Source organism: Saccopteryx bilineata, chromosome 4, assembly GCF_036850765.1.
Source record: "Saccopteryx bilineata isolate mSacBil1 chromosome 4, mSacBil1_pri_phased_curated, whole genome shotgun sequence".
Lineage (NCBI taxonomy): Eukaryota > Metazoa > Chordata > Mammalia > Chiroptera > Emballonuridae > Saccopteryx > Saccopteryx bilineata.
The window spans coordinates 94993831-95014047 of record NC_089493.1 but is presented as its reverse complement, the minus strand read 5'-3'; the positions used below and the strand labels follow the sequence as shown (position 1 = coordinate 95014047).

Genomic DNA, 20217 nt, shown 5'->3' with positions numbered 1-20217 from the left:
GGAGGCACTGTAGGCCCGCTGAGACAGGAAGCGGGATGCTGAGTGCTGGGGGTGGGCAATGTCATGGCACACAAGGTCAGAGCCCAGCCGGTGGCAGGAAGGAATCTGGGAGTCCTAGCTCCTGGAGCTCACTCTAATCTCAGGGCAGAATACTTCCTTCAGATCAGGGAAGACCCCACCCTAAACCCATCTCTGAGAATAGATGCTGTGGTCCGGTCCCACTGTCTCCCCTTCTCTTCTAGGTTACAGAGACTCGGCTGTGCAGTCCTGGGGAAGGGGGTTTCCACAAGAATTAGCAGACCCCAGCCTATCTGATGCCCTGTAGGAGAGAGGGGCCAGTCCCTTGGAGGTCAGCCCCCATACTATCACCTTCCTCCACCACACATTCACAAGCACATTGCTTCTGAGAAAAGAGCCTTTTGGTTCTCAGCTTGTATTTGGAATGGAAAGCTGTGACTCCTCAAAGCTATACAGATATGCTCCCCCCCACTAACTGGAGATGGTGGGATAATGACCAGTTGTTCAGCCATGGCCACAGCGGTTGCTGTCCAGACGCCAGGGGACAGAGGGGGAAATGAGTGCCTACCCCCATCCTGACCTAGATCCTAGCCCCCATCTGACACCAGCCCAGCCCTACAGTTCTCGCCAGCCTTCAGTCCAGGCTTCCCTCAGCCTCCCCACATCCAAGCTTTACACCTCTGTTTTAACTCTTGCCACTTGGCAGGCCCAGCCCACCCTCTCCCATCTCTCCCGTGGTCTGCATGTTCCTTCCTAGAGGGGGCAAAAGGGGTAAGGCGGTGGTGTTAGGAGAAACTATCAGAGTGGAGGAGAGGCTTGGGGAGTCCAGCTCCGGCACGGAAGGGCCGGGCTGTTTCATCGGGGAAATGGGAGGCGGCCCGGCGCCAGGGAGGGAAGCGCCTGTCGCCCGAGGCTCTGAGCCACTAGTTCAGGAGCGGGCAGTGACTCCGCAACTAGCCCCCCGGGCTCCCTCCCCAGGCCTATCGTACTCGGCTGCAGCAGCCTCGCAGGCGGTGAGTTGGGGAATAGGGGAAACTCTGGGCTCAGTTGCTTCAACCCCAAATCCTGTCCTCCTGGAAATGAGGTATTATTTGCTCCGGCACCTCCGCGGTCCTGGTTTGAAGGAGGAGGAACGAAGGATGGGGCAGTGCCCTCACCGCCAGCTGAGAGAACACTAGGAGCCACCGGGTGTGCCTGGAAAGAGATGGGATGGCCGCGAGGTTGGGGGCGGGGATGGAGGTGATTTGTACCAGGTGGGAGGTTCACCGCTGGAGCAGGTTGGGGCCGCAGGCGGTAACCCACAACGGCCCTCCACAGCCCCGGGAACTGCCCCGACCCCCGGCGGTGCAGCGCGGGACGAGGGGAGACCATGGCCCGACTTTTCAGTCCCCGGCCGCCGCCCAGCGAAGACCTCTTCTATGAGACCTACTACAGCCTGAGCCAGCAGTACCCACTCCTGCTACTGCTGCTGGTGATCGTGCTCTGCGCACTCCTGGCGCTGCTGGCTGTCGCCCAGGCCACTGGCAGGGTGAGCAGGGTGTCTGGTGTCCCGGACTCAAGGGCAGCTGACTAGGGGGGCATTTTCGGTTCTGAGACTTGTGGGGTCTTCTTTTCGATGTGCTTTCTTTGCTGAGACCCGGGAAAGAAGCACTGAACTTTGCTAGGAACTATAGTGTCTTTGGACAAGTCGCTTCACGTCTCTGGGCCACAGTCTCTGGGTCTACACAGGGACTTAAGAGTCCTGGATGCTTCTAATTTCTCTCAGGGTACTGATAGACCTGTGGGCTTCTGTGACCTACTAGTTCTATAATAAATACAATACCAGATCTTCCCATTTTTCCAGGGGTGGAAATTACACTGGGCCTACTGAGAATGTTTCCTGGTTTTCACTTGCCTCATAGGGGCTCCGGGGCAGCTGTACCGACAGACTCCCAAAAGTCTCCCTCCATCCCGCTCTTTTAGTCCCAGAAGAAACTGGAAACTGAAAATGGAAAACCAGTTTCTTTTGGGAGGAGAAAAGGGATCTTTAAGTCCATTTCTGAAAACATCCTGCTCCAAGTTTTCTTTTCCCTCTTCAAAAACAAGGTGGGAAAAGTCACTGGATGTTACGGGTCCTTGTTGATCCACCTAAAAGGCCAGGAAGAGGTGGGACAAAGGCGAAGACACTGGCGGGACTTGTACGCCCTGAGGGCTGGCGCTAACGCGGCCCCGGGCGGGGGCGGGGAGAGGACGAGGGAGGTTCCTGGCGCCCCCTGCTGCCAAAGCACTGCTTCTCAGGACCCGGAAACTCCGCGCCAGACGCCCAGGACTGGGAATCTCGCAAGCAAAATGGCCAGATTTGGAGGCACACAGATTTCCAAGCGCCTTCCGTGAGCTAGGAATTTTCGCTTGCTTCCGGACCACAGGCTGGAGCTATGATTCCTAATTGACAGATGAGAAAACCGAGGCTCAGAATGATCACTGAAGGAGGGGGGAGGGAGGGAGAGGAAAAGGGGGAGGAGGAGGGGCACAAAGAAAGCTAGATAGAAGGTGAGGGAGGACAATCTGACTTTGGGTGATGGGTATGCAACATAATTGATTGAGAAGATAACCTGGACATGTTTTCTTTGAATATATGTACCCTGATTTATTGATGTCACCCTAGTAAAATTAATTTAAAAAAAGAAAGAAAAAGGGATTAAAAAAATAAAATAAAAGATTGAACCAAAAAAAAAAGAAATAAGGATCAAATAGAAAAATACAAGGAAAGTCAAAATTACCTATTTCCCCAATGTTCAATGAGAGTGGCTAGTACCACTTGGAATGTTTTTCATTTTCTAAATATCTAAGCACTTCCATGCGTTTTTAAAAACTGGGCTCCACATTATCCTGTGACCAGGTTTTTGCACATAGTATACAGCATGCCCGGCTTCCCAGGCCATTAAATTTTCATTACTGCAAAAAAAGAAAAAGAAAAAAAGAATGATCACTGATACACAAATGGCTAATATGGGGCCAGAACCAGAACTTTTGGGTCGATACCTATGGCACAGCCACCTCTGCAGCATACAGTGAGATATTGAGTTGAACCATATGAGATCGTTGGCTCTGTAGATTAAAAAAGATTATTGGCAGTTCATACAGTTCAACCAGATATGAATGGCAAGCCGAAGTGCCCTGCCTACGTTTTGTGTTTGAGTTTGAGACGCTTTTCAGAACTGGCCTGTGGGGTTGCTCATTCTTTCTCTTCTTGGATAAGCTCCACAAACTCCACACGCGTCCCTACCCTACAGGAACTGGCCTCAGACCCGGAATTCCTGACTCTGGTGCTGTGCGGGCTGGGCGGCTTCTCGCTGCTGCTGGGCCTGGCTTCCCGCGAGCAGCGGCTGCAGCGCTGGACGCGTCCCCTGTCGGGCCTCGTGTGGGCAGCGCTGCTCGCTCTGGGCCACGGCTTCCTGTTCACCGGGGGCGTGGTGAGCGCCTGGGACCAGGTGAGAGGGCAGCAGGGGGAGCGGTGGGGAGAGGGACGCCTAGGCCTCGAACCTGCACGGAAGCTCCAGTAGCCAGCAGTGCGCGGCAGCGGCAGCCTGCAGCTTCCCGCTCCCCCTCCCCCTCCCCCAGGTGTCCTTCTTCCTCTTTGTCATCTTCACTACGTACGCCATGTTGCCCTTTGGCATGCGGGACGCCACCGTTGCGGGCCTCGTCTCGTCGCTCTCACACCTGCTGGTCCTCGGGCTGTATCTTGGGCTTCAGCTGGACTCCAGACCCGCCCTGCTGCAGCAGGTGAGCAGCACCGAGCACAGGCCGCCCTGGGCGGGCTCTGCTGGCGCCTTGGTTGTCAGAGCATTCACCAACCGTTTGCTGAGCTGTGACTTCATGGCAGGACACAACAGTGGGCGCAAGGCACAAACACAGTTGGACCCTGTCTGTGCCCTGGTGGAGCTGGTACGCCAACGCAGTGCCATGCCTGCAGACCCCAGAACAGGGTTCCACCAGAACAGGGTTCTACCAGAACAGGGCACTACGCCCACAGGGAAGGGAGCCAGGCTGGAGGAGACAGATGCGGATGATAGAGCCCTCAGAGAGAATGCTGACGTTAGTAGTTTTGTGCTGCGTTGTGTGTAGGAGGGGTCGAGGGGTGGAGTGGTTTCTGGGCAGAGGCGATATATGTGCAAAGGTTTCTAGACCTAAGAAGCCGTGTTGATGCAATAGCCAAGAGTCTGGAGCAGGGGATCCCACTGTGTGACACTCACTGCTTCGAAATACTTGGGTCTCTAACCCTAGTGTTCTCTCCATCCCCTTTGGAGACCGACTCCAGCGACACACATAGGCACCCCCACCCTTATCCAGGTCTAGCGCCTCTGAGGCTGACCCTCACCCACAGTTGGCTGCAAACGCGGTGCTGTTCCTGTGCGGGAATGTGGCCGGAGCATACCATAAGGCGCTGATGGAGCGTGCACTTCGCGCCACCTTCCGAGAGGCGCTTACTTCGCTGCACTCGCGCCGGAGGCTGGATACGGAGAAGAAGCACCAGGTCCGCTGCTGGACTCGAGCCTCGGAGAAAGGGGTTACTTAGATCCATACAGCCAGCCGGGCCCCTTCACAAGCTGAATGACGTTGGGCGAGTCACCTGACCTATTTCCTCCTTTGTCAAAAGAGGTTGTAGCCCATTTTGGAAGGTTACTAGGAGGTCACCGAAGCTCGTTAAAACTCTTTAGAACCTTAAGATACGAAACGAACTCTAATTCCAGCATTGACATTGGTGCTGGGAGTTCAGTCCTTAAAGGTGATCAGCGCTGGGTGTAGCTATATGTGGTGGGAGGACTTGGGAGTGGTCCTGTGGAACACATAGAGGGGTCGGGGGAGGGTGTGGGCTACTAGGGGCTCCTGAATTTCCACTGCAGGAGGTTTGTTCTCATAGTGACCTCCCCCAGGAACACCTTCTCTTGTCCATCCTTCCTGCCTACTTGGCCCGAGAGATGAAGGCAGAGATCATGGCACGGTTGCAGGCTGGGCAGGGGTCAAGGCCAGAGAGCACCAACAACTTCCACAGCCTCTACGTCAAGAGGCACCAGGGAGTCAGGTAGGGGCAAGGACTGGTGGAGGGGAGGGTGCATGGGCTGAGACCTGGCCCCACTGACTGCAATCTGCCCTGCCCAGCGTGCTGTATGCTGACATCGTGGGCTTCACACGGCTGGCCAGTGAGTGCTCCCCAAAGGAGTTGGTGCTCATGCTCAATGAGCTTTTTGGAAAGTTCGACCAGATCGCCAAGGTCAGAGGGGACCTCCCTCCCCAGCTTCAAACACCCTACTCTGGAGAGCCTGCTCCAAGGGCAGTTCCTAACTTATGAGATCCCAGTCCCGCTTCAGAGCCCAGACGGCCTCCCAGATATACCACTGGAAACAGGAAAAGCTGCAAACATCCCAGTTATGTAGCCACTCACCACACACCTAAAATCGGGAAACATCTCCACAGATGCCCCAAACACAGCACCCCAAACATGCTCAGAACTCCAATGGATGGCCCCAAGTAACATAATCTTGGGTATTCTACCCCCAAAAAAACAACAACTCAATCCTGAGATGACTTTTATATGCTCAAATCTTTTATATGCCCACACATGCCAAAGCTGGGGAGAGCTACAGACATTCCAACCCTTGGGAAACCTTTTTGAGAAAGACACCTGCATGGAAGCCCTCAGCCAGCCCTATATCAAATTAAGGGAGTCCCCAGATCTGACCTAGACACTTCCAACCTCAGATGTTCTTCAGGAACACCACACTGGCTTCCACTTTTCCCAACTTCTTCCTGCCTCCTTTGACCTCTAACCAGGTTCCCCTATCCCCCTGCACACACACATTCCCAGGAGCATGAATGCATGCGGATCAAGATCCTGGGAGACTGTTACTACTGTGTTTCCGGGCTGCCCCTCTCCCTGCCAGACCACGCCATCAACTGTGTACGCATGGGGCTGGACATGTGCCGGGCCATCAGGTCAGCTCAGGTGGGCGGGCAGGAGGAGTACTAAAGGACAGGTGTGGGAGAGAAGCAGGCAGGGTAGTGGAAGTCTTCCTGGAGGAAGGGAGGGTGTGGCCTGGGTAAGGCTGAAGACAGCACTCAGATCCTCTCCCGCACACCCTGCTCAGGAAACTACGAGCAGCCACCGGTGTGGACATCAACATGCGCGTGGGCGTGCACTCGGGCAGCGTGCTCTGTGGAGTCATCGGGCTGCAGAAGTGGCAATATGATGTCTGGTCCCATGACGTCACACTGGCCAACCACATGGAGGCTGGTGGCGTGCCAGGGTGAGACATGGGGTTCCAGGGAACTACAGCAAGAGGCCAATCAGGCCTCCCCCTTGCTGCCTATCTTGTCGTGGTTCCCTCAAATGAGCACAGTCTCCTGTCATATAAGGCTCAGAGATATCCTGGGGCGTGTGGAGGGAAGCTGGGAAAGACCTCCTGTAGCACAGAGACTTGCTTGAAGTCAGACCTTCAGAAATGGCCCTTGAAAGAAATGAGAGGGTGGAGGCCCTCCGTCCTTACTCCCTCAGTCCCCTCCTTCCAGACGAGTACATATCACAGGAGCTACCCTGGACCTGCTGGCGGGAGCTTATGCTGTGGAGGATGTAGCCATGGAACACCGAGACCCACACCTTCGGGACCTAGGGGAGCCTACCTACCTGGTCATTGATCCCCGGGTAAAAGCCCAATCCGGAAGCCAGGGGTGGCCCATCCTAACTACCCACAGCCACAGGCCTGGTCTCTTCTATGCCAGAGATCGAGTCCCTGGGTCCCAGTATGCATGCCGCAAAGGAGGGTCACAAGCCTCTGAGGGATGTGGGGAGAATGAGGAAGGGTTTGTAGTCCTGACTGTCAACCCTCCTATACCCCAGGCTGAGGAGGAGGATGAGAAAGGCACTGCAGGAGGCTTGCTGTCCTCTCTCGAGGGCCCCAAGATGCGTCCATCACTGCTGATGACCCGCTACCTGGAATCCTGGGGTGCAGCCAAGCCTTTTGCCCACCTGAGCCACGTAGAGAGCCCTGTGTCCACTTCCACTCCTCTCCCGGTATGTTCACCTCCATCATGAGCCTCAACACTGACATAAAGCCACGGCCACGGGCCATTCCCAGCCTCCACAACCCCACCACCAGCAAGTCACCCCATGAGTTCTCAAGGTCCTGAACTCTCTGGTCACCTAGTCATGGCACAGGACCTTACTTCCCCTGGCACCCCACTTCCTCCTGATCTGAAGCCAGTGCGTACACCCATTCCCACCAGGAAATGTCTCTTTTTAACTCAATTTCTGCAACTGCATGCTCTCTTCTTCAATCGCCACCAGGACTGGGAAGGCAGGGCAATTAGGGACCTACTCTTAAGCACTTGCACACAAATAAAATGAGGTGACAGTAAAATTTTCACATGGCTTTGAAGGAGGAAGCCACCATGAGCAGGCCGGGGTGAGGGAGACAGGGGAGGGAGTGGGCCTGCCACTTGTCTAGAGCAGGCATCCCCAAACTACGGCCCCACGGGCCGCATGTGGCCCCCTGAGGCCATTTATCCGGCCCCCCGCCGCACTTCCAGAAGGGGCACCTCTTTCATTGGTGGTCAGTGAGAGGAGCACTGTATGTGGCAGCCCTCCAACCGTCTGAGGGACAGTGAACTGGCCCCTTGTGTAAAAAGTTTGGGGACCCCTGGTCTAGAGGATGAGAGGGCAGGGCCATTCTGTCTGATCTTATGCATAGCACCTTCGGGTGATTCCTAACCCCCAGCTGATGGAAGAGCCTAGATCTCCCCTATCTCTAGCAGGCCCAAGATCAGTGACCACTGGGGAGTGAGGGACACTGGCAGCTATGGGTCAGGGGAGTACTTAATGCCAAGCCTCAGCATAGGGTAGGGGCGAGACCCTATAGGTAGGGCTAAGTTGGCAGAAGGGAGAAGAAGGAAGAACCAAAGACCCAGCTGACTGTTGTAGGATGAGACCCCAAGGTGGGGATGGAGTAAAGGGGGCATTGCTGGGAGCCCAGGAACATGAGACAACATTGGGTGCAATCCCCGTGGTGGGGATGCCCCCCAGAACCCATGTCAGAACTTCCCAACCCCTACTAAAGCTCAGGCTGAGATGTATCTTGGTGCAGGAGTAGGAGACCCCTCTTTTACAGACAGAACCTCACCAGCCCAGAAACTCACTTCTCAGCCCCTGAAGTTCCAGTATCCCAGCCACATCAGAAATTCTGAGAATGATCGCTTACTCTTACACAGTGCGGGGCTTTGGGGGGCGGGGCCATGTCTGTGCTGGGAGAACTCATTCATCCGTCACTCCTTCCACATTTTTGAACATCTACTATGTGGCAGGCGCTAGGCTAGTTCTTGAGAAGACAGAAGTAAATAAGATGTTTTCCCTGAAGTCAAGTGACTTACCAGGCATTATTGGGGGATGGGAGGGTAGGCAGGTAAGAAGTTTGAAAACACTTGGGCCCAGGCATAGATGCATAGATGGCTTACACCTAGAATATACCTCTCAATCTTTCTGTGTCTCCGTTTCTGTCTCAGCCTTGGTCTCTCCCTCTGCTCTCACATACATAAGGTTTTGGTTAAGGGGGATAATGTGGCCCGCTGTGACCCTGCTGCCTTCACATGAGCCAAAAGGATCAAGGAAGGAGGCCCCCACACGTCTTGCCCAGGGCCGCGGCGGCAGCGTTTCACCCTCGTCCCTGGTGCTCGTCCTCGCCTGCTTTGCTTGCTGTTTGTGTTCTCATCTCTGCGCACACTGTGCGGTCCTTTAGGTGCAAAAGAGATTGACTGTGACCAAGTTTTTTTCTCTTCCTCTTTCCCTTCCTTCTCTATTTTTTGTTTCCCACCGCTTTCACTGTCCACCTCAGCCTGACCATCACCAAACGTCAGAGGGAAGTCAGAATATTCAGTACTGTATTGTCATTTCAGTTCACACCAATAAGGATTTTTGGCATACCAGGGTGATAGGAACGTCTCTGACTTTGCCATTGTGTAGTCCTTAGGGAAAACGAGACACAAGGGACCAACAGCCACTCAAGCCTACAGAAAATATAGGGTTGCCTTGTGAGTGGCAGAAACTACGAAGAAATCAGAGTATAAAGACCCTGGGAGTCTCACGAGTCTGGAGGGGGAATAGTCGAGATCTTTCTCCCCTGCATATTCGTCGGTTTGGCTCAAATAAACTCTTCTCTAAATTTTTAAAAAATAAAGAGTCGGGAGGAAATTTTCAGGAGCAAATGTGGTTTGAACTGTCCCTTAAGAGGAGGTATTTGGTGGAGAGAGAGAGAAGTTATCGGAGGCAGGGAAAACAGCCCGATCAAATGCTCAAGGTCAAAGATGTGTGTGGATATGGAGAGAGGCAGAGAGGCTCCAGGGGCCCTTGCTGTCTTCCCATCTTCAGCCCACCCTGTTCTCCCAACAGGAGAAGGCCCTGGCTTCCTTCAGCCCCCAGTGGAGTCTGGACCGGTGAGGAGGCCCGAGCAATTTCAACAGTGGGGCTGTCTGGGTGACCTATCTCCATCTTTGGGGTGGAGTTGGGGGTTGCTCCTGCTTTGCCCAGATGTTTTTGAAGGTCTTTGTGGTGTTAAGCCAGGTTTTCACTGTACAGGAGCCGTACACCCCGCGGACTAGATGATGAACTGGACACTGGGGATGCCAAGTTCTTCCAGGTCATCGAACAGCTCAACTCTCAGAAGTATGGAGAACAGAAGAGGGCTGGGAGGGCTGGGAGGGCTGGAGGCCCTGGGCTCCTGTGGTAGGGTAGATGGTGTTCCCTGATGACCTGGAGAGGAGGGACGGTCTTTCCTGCTCTAGCCTGACCACTCCCTCCTGCTCTGCTCTTTCCTTCTTGGGGACCAATACCCCATCACCCACCAGACAGTGGAAGCAGTCAAAGGACTTCAACCCACTGACACTGTACTTCCGAGAAAAGGAAATGGAGAAAGAGGTAGGCCGGAGGGAGGAGCGGAGGGGGAGAAGAAGGGGAACATCAGAGGATGCTCTGTGGTCCCATCTCCCCTCCCCAAGCCTGCTCCATTTGTGATTCTAGGGTTGATGAAGGGGCTTGTGCCTTTCTCTGAAAAGAAACTCACCTTGTAGATCGGAAGTACTGAGTGGTGACGGGGGAGAGGAGGGCAGCTCTTTGGAAAACCCATAGTGGCTATCTAGGACTGAGTTGAAGGGTGGGGGGACCCACTCCTTACCAAGAGGTGGCACCTTCAAGGTGATGAGCAGCACTGGGGACCCTGTCTCCACCCTTACCCCCTCTCTTCCAGTATCGACTCTCTGCCCTCCCCGCCTTCAAATACTATGCAGCCTGCACCTTCCTGGTTTTTATCTCTAACTTCATCATCCAGATGCTGGTGACAAACAGGTGAGAAAGCCCCAGAAAAGGGAAGCCCTGATTCTCCAAAAATGGACCCTCTGGTTCTTTCTGATCCCCATCACCCACTTTTTTCTTTTACCTACTTCCCCTTGGCTCTAACCCCCAGAGGAAATGGAAATACGTGTTCTGGGGAACCACAGTAATTGCAGCCCTCAACTTACTATTGCACTTCCTGTGAATTTTCTACGTCCTATGGACCGGAGCATTTTCACCTGCCCGTCTCTCGATTCTAACAACATTCCCATGAAGGAGGTTTTTATCCCCCTGAAAAGTCCAAATGTCACAGCAAACGAACATAGGAAGTAGGTCCTCACTCCTAGTCCGCTGCTAGGAGGAGTGGAGACTTGTCTAAGACTCAGCCAGGTGAAAGGCTTTGGCCTGAAGGCCGGGAGAGCAGTCTGATGCAGCTTCAGCCACTCTTGTGAGCCCCTGCGCCCTTCCAGTACTGCTCCTATCTTATTACTTCCTGTCCCACCCAGACACCACCTTAGACCCCTCAGCTTTCCCATATCACCACGCAATGTCTTTTATCAGCCCGGACTTAATCGGCAGTCAGCTCAGATCCCCAGAACCACTTCTCCCATGTCTTCCAAACAGGTGTTACAGGACCCTCCCACACACAGGGAGCCTGCTCTGGTTTCTCAAGGCCTCACTCACCCTTGTCTCCCTTTAGGCCCCCAGCTCTGGCCATCACCTATAGCATCACCTTCCTCCTCTTCCTCCTTCTTCTCTTCGTCTGCTTCTCAGAACACCTAACGGTGAGGTGGGCTGTGGGGTGGAAGTGGAGAGCAGAGGCTCTGACCACGACCTGGCCATGCCCCATGGCTAAGACTTCCATGCTCCTTCCACAGAGGTGTGTCATGAAAGGCCCCAAGATCCTGCACTGGCTGCCCGCACTGTCTGGCCTGGTGGCCACACGGCCAGGATTGCGAGTTGCCCTGGGCACTGCCACCATCCTCCTCATCTTTGTCATGGCAATTACCAGCCTGGTGAGGGCAGAGGGGGCCCTATGCACACCCAACAGGGCATGCTGGACCTGCCAAAGGCTAAAAGGGGACCTCTGGATTTGAGAGAGCAGCCACACCATGGCCAGGGGGTACTGCACATGTTGGATAAGTAATGAAAAAAATGACAGTCATCCATGATCTACCATCTGTGCATAATCATTGTTAATACTTTGGTGAACATCCATCCTATCTTTTTTTTTTAAGTGAGAGAAGGGGAGACAGTGAGACAGCTCCCCATGTGTCCAGACTGGGATTCACCCAGCAATCCCCATCTGGGGCCGATACTTGAATCAACAGAGCTATCCTAAGCAGCTGGGGCCAGTGCTCAAACAAATCAAGCCACTGTCTGCAAGAGGGGAAGACAGAGAAGGGGGAGGGGAGGGGAAGAGGAACAAATGGTCACTTCTCATGTGTGTTCTGACCAGGGATTGAACCCAGGACATCCACACGCGCTGGGCTGGCGTTCCATCCACTGAGCCAACCAGCCAAGGCTGCATTTTTTTTTTTAATGTAGGCAGATTGTCATTACTTCACTCACTCACTATGATTTTGTAGTGGAGTTTGGCTGATTTTTCAGAACATAAAATCATTCCTAGAATTCTATCCCTGAAAGTCACCTTAGGAATCATCCCTCAGTCAAGAGGAAGCTCAAGATCAGAGAGGTTGTGTGGGTGGCAATAGCTCGGTGGGTCCTAGGCATATAGTGTTCATGGCGCCCCCTTCCCTAGTCCCTGATCTGCCCACTAGTGAGGCAGAAATAGCAGAGTCTGCTCCTTTGGAGGGGCCTGGCCCTGCCTTACCCCTGGGTCAGCTGAAAGCCGGCACAAGCCAGCACGGCGCCCCGGGAGCTGCCTGCCAGCTCAGCTCCTCATCTCCTTCTGCAGTTCTTCTTACCGGCAGCATCGAACTGCCCTGCCCGGGCTCCCAATGTGTCCTCCATGGCTTTCAACTTCTCCTGGGAGCTCCCTGGGTCCCTGCCTCTCATCAGCATTCCAGTGAGTGTCCTAAACAGCCCTGAATCTCCTTCTCCAGAACTTTCCTCAGCTCCTCCCCTACCTTCTTAATTGGAGAACACTTCACCCTGCGGATTGGGACAGACACAAGTCACACTTGGTGTGTGTTGATGTGTATGACACCCCCCTGTCCCCAGCTAGGTCCAGGGAGGGGAGAGACAGGAGCCGCAGGTGTGCCCCCCCTGCCTGTGGGACAGGCCCACCCCTGACCAGCCTGCCTGGCCCCAGGAGCCCGCAGGTGTGCCCCCCCGCCTGTGGGACAGGCCCACCCCTGACCAGCCTGCCTGGCCCCAGGAGCCCACAGGTGTGCCCCCCCGCCTGTGGGACAGGCCCACCCCTGACCAGCCTGCCTGGCCCCAGGAGCCCGCAGGTGTGCCCCCCCCCTGCCTGTGGGACAGGTCTGCCCCTGACCAGCCTGCCTGGCCCCAGGAGCCCGCAGATGTGCCCCCCGCCTGTGGGACAGGCCCGCCCCTGACCAGCCTGCCTGGCCCCAGGAGCCCGCAGGTGTGCCCCCCCCCGCCTGTGGGACAGGTCTGCCCCTGACCGGCCTGCCTGGCCCCACAGTACTCCATGCACTGCTGCGTGCTGGGTTTCCTCTCCTGCTCCCTCTTTCTACACATGAGCTTCGAACTGAAGTTGCTGCTGCTCCTGCTGTGGCTGGCGGCCTCCTGCTGCCTCTTCCTGCACTCTCACGCCTGGCTGTCCGACTGCCTCGTCGCCCATCTCTATCCAGACCCCTTGAACTCCAGGTAGGCATGGCCGCAGGACAAAGGTTGCCCAGGCCCTCTGGGGCAGGGTGAGATGGGACAGAGCAGAACTGTCCTCACCTCACTGACCTGAGCCACCACATGGCAAAGCGGAGGAAAGCTGAGGGCTCCGTGGCCACTGGGGGCACTGGGAGGCTATAGTGCAGGGGCAGGACGAGAGACAGTGCTGATGTGTGGCCTCCTCAGGCCAGGGGTGCTGAAGGAACCCAAACTGATGGGAGCTATCTCCTTCTTCATCTTCTTCTTCACACTCCTCGTCCTGGCTCGGCAGGTAAGTGCCCCAGTTCAGCCTTCCAGGGCCTCCTTATGAAGGGCGAAGTGGGGGTCCCCATATTTGTGATTGGTCTCTCTCACCGTTTCCTTAATCTGGTGTCTCTGGGGATGAGCCCAAGCAGTGTACCCGTTGGAAGCTTCTAAGTGAAATTTCTGGTTCCCTTTCTTTCTCCTTCATTCCCCAAGGAGAGTGACCTCAAATTCTCTCCTCCCTCCTACCTCCCACCACCCATGTAGGAAAGCCCATGCTTAAGAAAAAATCTTCTGCCAATTCTGCCCAACCTAGTTTGAGTCTAGTTTCAAGGCAGTCCCCCCAGGGCTAGTCGTACCTTAACCCTATCTCTAAGCTGTGGGGTGGTATGATTTCAGGCCTCATGGAGTGGGAGGGTGAACACTCAGGACCTGAGGTTCCTCTTGCACTGTGTCTCCCCACAACCCCTATGACCCTCACCAGAACGAGTATTATTGCCGCCTGGATTTCCTGTGGAAGAAGAAGCTGAGGCAGGAGCAGGAGGAGACGGAGACGATGGAAAATCTGACTCGGCTACTCTTGGAGAACGTGCTCCCTGCACACGTGGCCCCCCAGTTTATTGGCCAGAACCGGCGCAACGAGGTGACCCCCCACCCCCAAGCCCCTCCATATCCCTGTCAGGTGTCTCCCATTTTCAAAAGATCTTTTTTTTATTATTATTTTTATTTTTTATTTTACAGAGACAGAGAGTCAGAGAGAGGGATAGATAGGGACAGACAGGAACGAAGAGAGATGAGGAGCATCAATCATTTGTTTTATGTGCCTTGACTGTGGGCCTTCAGCAGACCGAGTAACCCCTTGCTCGAGCCAGCGACCTTGGGTCCAAGCTGGTGAGCTTTGCTCAAACCAGATGAGCCCATGCTCAAGCTGGCGACTTTGGGGTCTCGAACCTGGGTCCTCCACATCCCAGTCCAACGCTCTATCCACTGCGCCACTGCCTGGTCAGGTGATCCTAGACTCCTTTTTGGTGAACACAGAAGCTCTGCATTTTTAATTCTTAGAGTATCCTCTCCAACTCATGGACACTCCATAACTTTCAGAAGCCTTGTCAAGTATTGATGGGAATTGTGTGAAGGACACAGTCCACTCATCTCTCTAGACCTGCACTATTCAGTATGGTAGCCATTAGCCATGTGTGGTCATTTAAATTTAAATTAATTAAATGGAAAATTCTTGCAACTACATGGATAGGCCTAGAGCAGGGGTCCCCAAACTACGGCCCGCGGGCGTATGAGGCCCCCTGAGGCCATTTATCCGGCCCCCACTGCACTTCCGGAAGGGGCACCTCTTTCATTGGTGGTCAGTGAGAGGAGCACATTGACCATCTCATTAGCCAAAAGCAGGCCCATAGTTCCCATTGAAATACTGGTCAGTTTGTTGATTTAAATTTACTTGTTCTTTATTTTAAATATTGTATTTGTTCCCATTTTGCTTTTTTACTTTAAAATAAGATATGTGCAGTGTGCATAGGGATTTGTTCATAGTTTTTTTATAACCTGGCCCTCCAACAGTCTGAGAGTCACTGAACTGGCCCCCTGTGTAAAAAGTTTGGGGACCCCTGACCTAGAGGGTGTTACACTAAGTAAAGTAAGTCAGACAGAGAAAGACAAATACCATATGATTTCACTTACATGTGGAATCCAAAGAACAAAATAAATGACAAACAAAACAGAAACAGACTCATAGACACAGAGAACAAAATGATGGTTACCTTATGGGAGAGGTTGGGGGTGGGTGAAAAAGATGAAGGGATTAAGATGTATGAATCTGTAATTACAAAATAGTCATGAGGCTGTAAAGTACAGCAGAGGGAATATAGTCAATAATAATGTAATCACTATGTATGGTGCCAGGTGGGTACTAGACTTATTGGGGGATCACATCATAAATTATATAAAGGTTTACACTATGTTGTACACCTAAAACTAATACAAATAATATTAAGTATCAGCTGTAATTGACAAATAAAAAAAAGGTTAGCCTGAGAAATCCTAGGCTCCCACTCTTAAACTCAATGAAAGCAGAATCCCAGGCCCAAGCTCATGGGCTCTCTCTCTCTCCCCCCACCCCATGACCTTGTTGTGTGGCCTCGGGTGTGCTGTGTAATTTTCAGGTCTTATAAGTAAACCCATATCAAGAAAGAAAGGAAGGAAGGGATGGAGGATGGAAGGGAGGGAGGGAGGGATGGAGGATGGAAGGGAGGGAGGGAGGGAGGGAGAGAGGGAGGGAGGGAGGGAAAGAAGATAGGAGGAAAGGAGGGAGGGATAAAGAAAGGAAAGGAAAGGAAAATAAAAGCCTGATTTGTTAACCTGTGGTGGCGCAGTGGATAAAGCGTCAAACTGGAATGCTGAGGCCACCAGTTCAAAACCCTGAGCTTGCCTGGTCAAGGCATATACAAGAGGCAACTACATACTATGAGTTGATTCTTTTCACTTCTTCCCCCCTTTCTCTCTTTCTCTCTCTCTCTGCTCTCTCTAAAATCAATAAATACAATCTTAAAAAAAAAAAGTTGAAAAGATAGTTCAGTTCATTTCCTGACCAGGCAGTGGCACAGTAGATTGAGCATCAGCCTGGGACAATGAGAACTCAGGCTGAGGACCCAGGTTCGAAACTTAAAGGTTGCTGGTTTGAGCATGGGATCATAGACATGACCATATGGTCGCTGGCTGGAGCCCAAGGTCCCTGGCTTGAGCAAGGGGTCACTGGCTCAGCTGGAGCCCTCTGGCCAAGGCATGTATGAAAAAGAAATCAATGAAGAACTAAGGTGCCACAACTATGAGTTGATGCTTCTCATCTCTCTTCCTTTCTATCATCTGTTTCTCTCTCTCTTCCTCTTTCTTTCTCTCTCTCTAAAAGAAAAGGGGGGAAAAATCAGTCCTCAATCACCACTCTGGCCACATTTCAAGTGTTCAACAGCTGTATGTGGTTAGTAGCCACCATGTTGGACATATATAGAACAGTTCCATCACCACAGAAACTTCTGTTGGATAATGCTGCTTTAGATCCTTAAATATCTTGCTATAGTCAGACCATCAGACAGTCACCCACATATTTGTACCATCTTATTTGTATCACCACCACCTTATCCTCTGCTATGCAAATGATCTTGGCTTGTATTGAAGGGTGTTAAAGAAACATCCCTGGGGCTACTTCACAGCCTGAGATTCCCACCAGGGGCTCACTGCTTTCTACTTGTTTTTTCTTTTACAGACACTGGGAATCTTATAACCAATCTTGTTTCTGTCTCCACATTGGCTACTAGAAAGCTCAGAGACAGCATCAAGGGCTAACATGGCACCCATTTAGTGAACCAGCCTCAGATCTAATTCCATCATTGCCATCTTACCTTCACCATTTTTCCTATTATTGCTTTAGCTTGCAAATTGTAGATATTTATAAGCTAATTTAACTCACTGAACACCTTGCCACAATAAATAGTATATAAAGACAATTTTCATTGACATGATCCCAGTTCTAGAGTGACTCCCTTCACATTGCTGTGAGGTGATCTTGACCTCAAACCTCTTGTCTCTCCGCAATCACAGTGAGACCCAAACTTTGACTCCTGAGTCACATCCTTTGGGTAACCTGGCTCTCCCCCTCCCTGTTCCCCTCATTCCCAGTCCTTCTTACACAGAGGGAGAGACAAGGGGATACAAGGACAGGGGGAAAGAACATCGCCTCCAGTCTCACCCCAGCCTCTCACCCTCCCAGGACCTCTACCACCAGTCCTACGAGTGTGTCTGTGTCCTCTTCGCTTCAGTCCCAGACTTCAAGGAGTTTTACTCTGAGTCCAACATCAACCACGAGGGACTAGAGTGTCTGCGGCTACTCAATGAGATCATAGCTGACTTTGATGAGGTGACAACTCCAACAATCCCCAAGATCCTGTCTCAGATTCTAGGATTTCCCACCAGTCCCTCCTTCTACTTTGCTCTTCTGGCCATAAGGCCCATTCTGCCCTCTCGAGTCTTCCCACTCCTCCTCTGATGCCCCAGCTCTGCTTTCTCCAGCAGTTCTATTCACTTCCAACTTTCCCTCCTGCTACTATCCCTGATCCCATAACTGGTCCTTTAGCTTCCAAAGGCCTTGGGCTGGGCTTTGGGGAAAGAAGAGGGAGAAAGCAAGAGAGACTGAGGACATAGCCTTCTCTCTGTGCAGCTGCTCTCTAAGCCCAAGTTCAGTGGGGTAGAGAAGATCAAGACCATTGGCAGCACCTACATGGCAGCTACAGGCTTAAATGCCACCTCTGGACAGGACACACAGCAGGTACAGCCTTCCTTCCTTCCTTACCTATCATTCTTCACCTGGGCTCTCATTTGTGTGTCCATAAATGGGCCTTATTCCTGTGCCCTCATTGACCTATTCTGGTGGCTGGCCTATTGCCAGGATGCTGAGCGAAGCTGCAGCCATCTTGGCACCATGGTGGAATTTGCAGTGGCCCTTGGGTCTAAGCTGGATGTTATCAACAAGCACTCATTCAACAACTTCCGCTTGCGTGTGGGTAAGCACCTTCTCTTGCTGGGGCTGTCTGGGGTCGCCTCTACCCGAACTCTCCCTCCCCAAGTCCTTTGTTAGCTGCTCGCCAGCTCAACCCTAGACCTCCTTCCAGACTCACCTCTTGAGATGCAGCATGAAGCTGCTGGGCCAAGAGCTATGAAGCACACCCACCCCCTTCTCTAAGCCACACTCCTCCAGCCCCCACACTCCTCTCTTCTAAGGCCCCCAGGCTCTCCTCCCTAATTAACTGTGTTTTTCTTCCCCTCACCCTCTTCAAATCTCCCCCATCATTACCACATCTCTTATCAGGGTTGAACCATGGACCTGTAGTAGCTGGAGTGATAGGGGCCCAAAAACCACAATATGACATCTGGGGCAACACGGTGAATGTGGCCAGCCGCATGGAGAGCACAGGAGTGCTGGGAAAGATCCAAGTGAGGAAGTCACATTGGAGGCATGCGCGCAGTAGCTAAGATTAGGGCCATCCCCATACTTCCTTGCCCTTCTTCAATTGCAGGTGACCGAGGAGACAGCCCGGGCTCTGCAGTCCTTAGGCTATACCTGCTACAGCAGGGGTGTCATCAAGGTCAAAGGCAAAGGGCAGCTGTGCACCTACTTCCTGAACACAGATTTGACGCGAGCTGGACTTCCCTCAGCCACTGTAGGCTGAGACCTCCACTCCCTACTCTTCATCTCGAAGATCTCAATAAAGAGACTGGTATGTCTGGACCCAGTCAGTGCCAGAAACTGCTGATATAGTTTCTGGGATCATCTCTTCTCCTTTCAGCAAGTCTGCTCTTTCCAAGGCCAAACTGAGTGTTTGTGTGTGTACAAGCCTGGGTGTGTGGACAGGAGTGAATCTTTTTTACAAGCTCAGTAAAAGAACTACCTCAGCCTCCCTGCCTGTCAGCCTGATTCCAAGTATTTTTTAAACCTTAGAGGTATGAAAAATTTTAGCCACATGGCTCAAAACAAAGATTTGTCATTTTCTGCTCCCCACCCACATGTATTGCAAAGAATCTCCAGGAAAAATGTCGTTTGACCTTCATTCATTTAACAACACTAAATAAGCACTTATGTGCTTACTATGCAGCACTTGGAAATAACTGTATTAGGTCCCCCCCTGTTTCAGCTACCGTTCTAAAGCTGACCCGCAGTGCTTTCTGGTGAAGACCTGTAGGCAGTTCCAGGGTTCTTCTGTTCTCAGGACCGTCCAGTGCCCCCTTGCTTCCTTCTGCTCAGATGCTGATATTATGTGGATCTTGAAGCATTTATTCTGCTCATATTTTGGGGTTCATGAGGGATATCTTGACCCTAGCTTTGCTGCAGATGTTGCACATGGATGTGTCAGTGTGTGACAGACAGAGACATAGAAAGAGACAGATAGGGACAGACAGACAGGAAGGGAGAGAAACGAGAAGTATCAATTCTTAGTTGTGACACCTCAGTTGTTTATTGACTGCTGTCTCATATGTGCCTTGACCCTGGGGGCTACAGCAAAGTGAATGACCCCTTGTTCAAGCCAGCGACCTTGGGCTCAAGCCAGCGACCTTGGGCTCAAGCCAGTGACCTTGGGCTTAAGCCAGCAAACTTGATGTCATGTCTATGATCCCGTGCTCAAGCCAGTGACCCCATGCTCAAGCTGGTGAGCCCAAACCAGATAAGCCCGCGCTCAAGCTGGCGACCTCAGGGTTTCAAACCTGAGTCCTCCATGTCCTGATTTGACACTCTATCCACTGCGCCACCGCCTAGTCAGGTTGCATATGGACTTTTTGTTTTTCTCTTAGTTGCTCTTTTTTTTTTTTTTATGGGAAAGATTTTAAAAAGTATGCTACTGCCACTGCTACTTCCATCTTCCTAAAATGTTGTTAGATCAGAGGGTTTCTATGGCAACAGTCATTCCTAGTAAAGAATGACTCATCACTCTCATTTTGGGGAATCTGCATTTCCTAAGGGTGACCACAGTCACAGAGTACCCTCAGACCCACTCTGTGTCAGAGTGTGTTTTGGTGGTTGGTGAAATGCTGTTGTAAATTCTAGGGAACAAGATCCACTGACGTGGTTCTCAAGTGAGGCCTCCTTGGAGATGGAGGGAAGGAAAGCAATGCCCTAGAACACCTAACCTATCACGGAGAGGAAGGAGGTTACCGGCAGGAAGTTGGAGTCATGCTAACAGTGATAACCATCATTGGCTTCAGGGTAGAGGTCCCACAGCGGTGCTCAATTTTCT

The 20217-nt window shown here is 52.4% G+C and overlaps 1 protein-coding gene across 3 annotated transcripts; it reads left to right on the top strand.

The window, feature by feature from the left end:
- The first annotated feature begins 244 nt into the window (after positions 1 to 244).
- ADCY4 (adenylate cyclase 4) lies at positions 245 to 18887 on the top strand. Of its 3 annotated transcripts, none has more exons than XM_066277579.1 (26): positions 245 to 349; positions 1336 to 1546; positions 3291 to 3488; positions 3619 to 3780; positions 4382 to 4531; positions 4932 to 5080; positions 5158 to 5269; positions 5864 to 5991; positions 6144 to 6302; positions 6565 to 6697; positions 6893 to 7066; positions 9434 to 9477; positions 9620 to 9706; positions 9889 to 9958; positions 10287 to 10384; positions 11070 to 11154; positions 11248 to 11385; positions 12288 to 12398; positions 12981 to 13165; positions 13370 to 13454; positions 13911 to 14069; positions 17202 to 17348; positions 17649 to 17756; positions 17877 to 17991; positions 18297 to 18421; positions 18505 to 18887. In XM_066277579.1, the coding sequence occupies exons 1-26, from the start codon at positions 315 to 317 to the stop codon at positions 18655 to 18657; spliced, it is 3321 nt and encodes a 1106-aa protein (XP_066133676.1). In that variant the 5' UTR covers positions 245 to 314; the 3' UTR covers positions 18658 to 18887. The 3 variants fall into 3 exon arrangements, 2 of the variants coding, with proteins under 2 accessions (XP_066133676.1, XP_066133677.1); XM_066277580.1 differs by lacking the exon at positions 245 to 349 and adding an exon at positions 957 to 1031; XR_010731383.1 differs by lacking the exons at positions 17877 to 17991; positions 18297 to 18421; positions 18505 to 18887 and having other exon boundaries at positions 13040 to 13165; positions 17649 to 17754.
- Positions 18888 to 20217: the final 1330 nt, after the last annotated feature.

Coding starts and splice junctions, on each gene's coding strand:
- ADCY4 (XM_066277579.1), top strand. CDS start 315: ATGCCCTGTAGGAGAGAGGGGCCAGTCCCTTGGAG. Junction 5,081..5,157: donor AAGAGGCACCAGGGAGTCAG/GTAGGGGCAAGG, acceptor TGCCCTGCCCAG/CGTGCTGTATGCTGACATCG. Junction 10,385..11,069: donor CAGATGCTGGTGACAAACAG/GTGAGAAAGCCC, acceptor GTCTCCCTTTAG/GCCCCCAGCTCTGGCCATCA.